A 1685-nucleotide genomic window follows, 5' to 3' on the forward strand; every position below is an offset into this window, starting at 1 on the left:
AGGCCTCAGAGTAAGGGTGGTGTATCTAAAACCACAATAAAATTTTATTGGAAGATAGCTATGTGCATTTGCTTATGCGTTGCTTATGGCTGCTTTTGTGCTACAAAGGCAAAATTGTGTAGTTACAATAGAGAGTGTGGCCCACAAAGCCAAGCTCAACATTATTTCTTCCTTTATAGAAAGGGTTGGCAGTTCACACCCACCAGCTGTCCATTGGGAGAAAGAAGAGTCTGTCCACTGCGATAAAGGTTTACAGCCGTAGAAACCCTGTATAGGTCATGCTAAGCCATATTGACCCAATGGCAGAAGTTGTATTGGTTGGTTTGTTTGAAACAGAAAGTTTGCTGACCCCTGCCTTAGAGACGGAGTTTCTTCTACTGTGAAGGCACGTAGGCTGTGAAATCCAGGAGGGCATCACTGCTGGAGTTTGCTAAGCCCTGCACACGGACATCTCCAACTTGAGTTCCTCAGTAATTTCAAATTCATATTCAATGCCTGGAAAGGGACACCACAGCGTGTGGTGCAGTGAGCTCTTACCTGAGCAGTGCACGCCTGGCTGTTAACAGGGGAGGAGACACTGAGCCCTTCTGCCTGCGCTCCGGAAGACGAAGGTAAGAAGTAATGGTTGTTGGGCGAAGGAGGCAAGCTGATGTGTTGTGGGCTCTTCAGAGTCCCCAGGGGGGAGTGTTGGGGTGAGCATTGTGGGCTGAGAAATGTGGGGGAAAGTACATTGGTCTGACCTGAAGGCTCCACACTACGAGTGCCCCCCAGGGGTAGGAGCTGAGCAGCATCACACAGGGTCTGTTGGCTGTCCGAGCTGTTGCCTTCCCTTTTAGCAGATGTGTGCTGGGAGGCAAAAGGACAGCTGGAGACAGCTTCCTCCTGCTTGATGGGGGCAGCCAGGAAAGGCGGTAGCTTCTTCTCAGAGCAGTGATGGCGCTTCTGTTTCTGAAGCTGCATCCTCAGCTCCTCCACCTGCCGCTGCTCTTGCTGGAGCTTCCAGGTGAGCTCATTGATCACCTTCTGCTTCTCCACCAGCATCTTGTCCTTCTCTGAGTCCAGCCCGTCCACCTCGGAGGGCAGAGAGCCCCCGTTCAGACTGCTCATGAGGCTCTCTTCCGTGCAGACGTGGACTGGGGATGGGTGCAAGGTGAACGAGGGGGACGCATCGTTGAAGGTGTCCGGCAGGGACCCAGCAACTGAGAGGTCAGAAGAGGCGGGAGAGATGGGCGGGCTGGAGCTGGTGCTGCCGAAGTGGTAGAAGCCATTGGACAAGGCACTGGTGGAAGGAGAGGACTGGTAATTAGGCAGAGCACTGGTAGGTGTCACAGGAAAGGTGACGGTCGTAATGTCACTGAAGTTTGGCACAGAGTTTCCGGCACAGTCCTGGAAGGGCCGCAGTCGCTCCATGAGGGCGGTTTTGGTGCCAGACACAGGCAAACCTCGTATTCGAAGTTGTTGTCTTAATTCAGAGACCTAGAGGAAGCAGAACAAGGTGAGCGCACTCTTTCACGTCAATGTCTTTTTAAAATGTGTGTCTCATAAAAATGACTTTGATGCCATGTTCCTGAGGATTCCACCAATCTCCATTCAACCAGTCAGCCAAGTCTCTTTAATAAGCGTTCTACTTTCACAACAAAAAATGAGAAGGTTAAAGAGCAACGTGTCAAAATTCCATGAGGGGG

At 51.3% G+C, this 1685-nt stretch overlaps 1 protein-coding gene across 3 annotated transcripts in view; it reads right to left on the reverse strand.

Annotated features, from left to right (window-relative positions):
• The window catches only part of MYOCD (myocardin), a 137487-nt gene that overhangs the window by 13447 nt on the left and 122355 nt on the right, over positions 1 to 1685 (reverse strand). For all 3 annotated transcript variants that reach the window (XM_045293526.1, XM_045293525.1, XM_004709338.2), the window contains exon 10: positions 538 to 1476. In XM_045293526.1, coding sequence (XP_045149461.1) covers positions 538 to 1476 — 939 coding nt within the window. The remainder of the gene's footprint in view (positions 1 to 537; positions 1477 to 1685) is intronic.

Source organism: Echinops telfairi, unplaced genomic scaffold (assembly GCF_000313985.2).
Source record: "Echinops telfairi isolate 266 unplaced genomic scaffold, ASM31398v2 ScPeMD7_2010;HRSCAF=2546, whole genome shotgun sequence".
Lineage (NCBI taxonomy): Eukaryota > Metazoa > Chordata > Mammalia > Afrosoricida > Tenrecidae > Echinops > Echinops telfairi.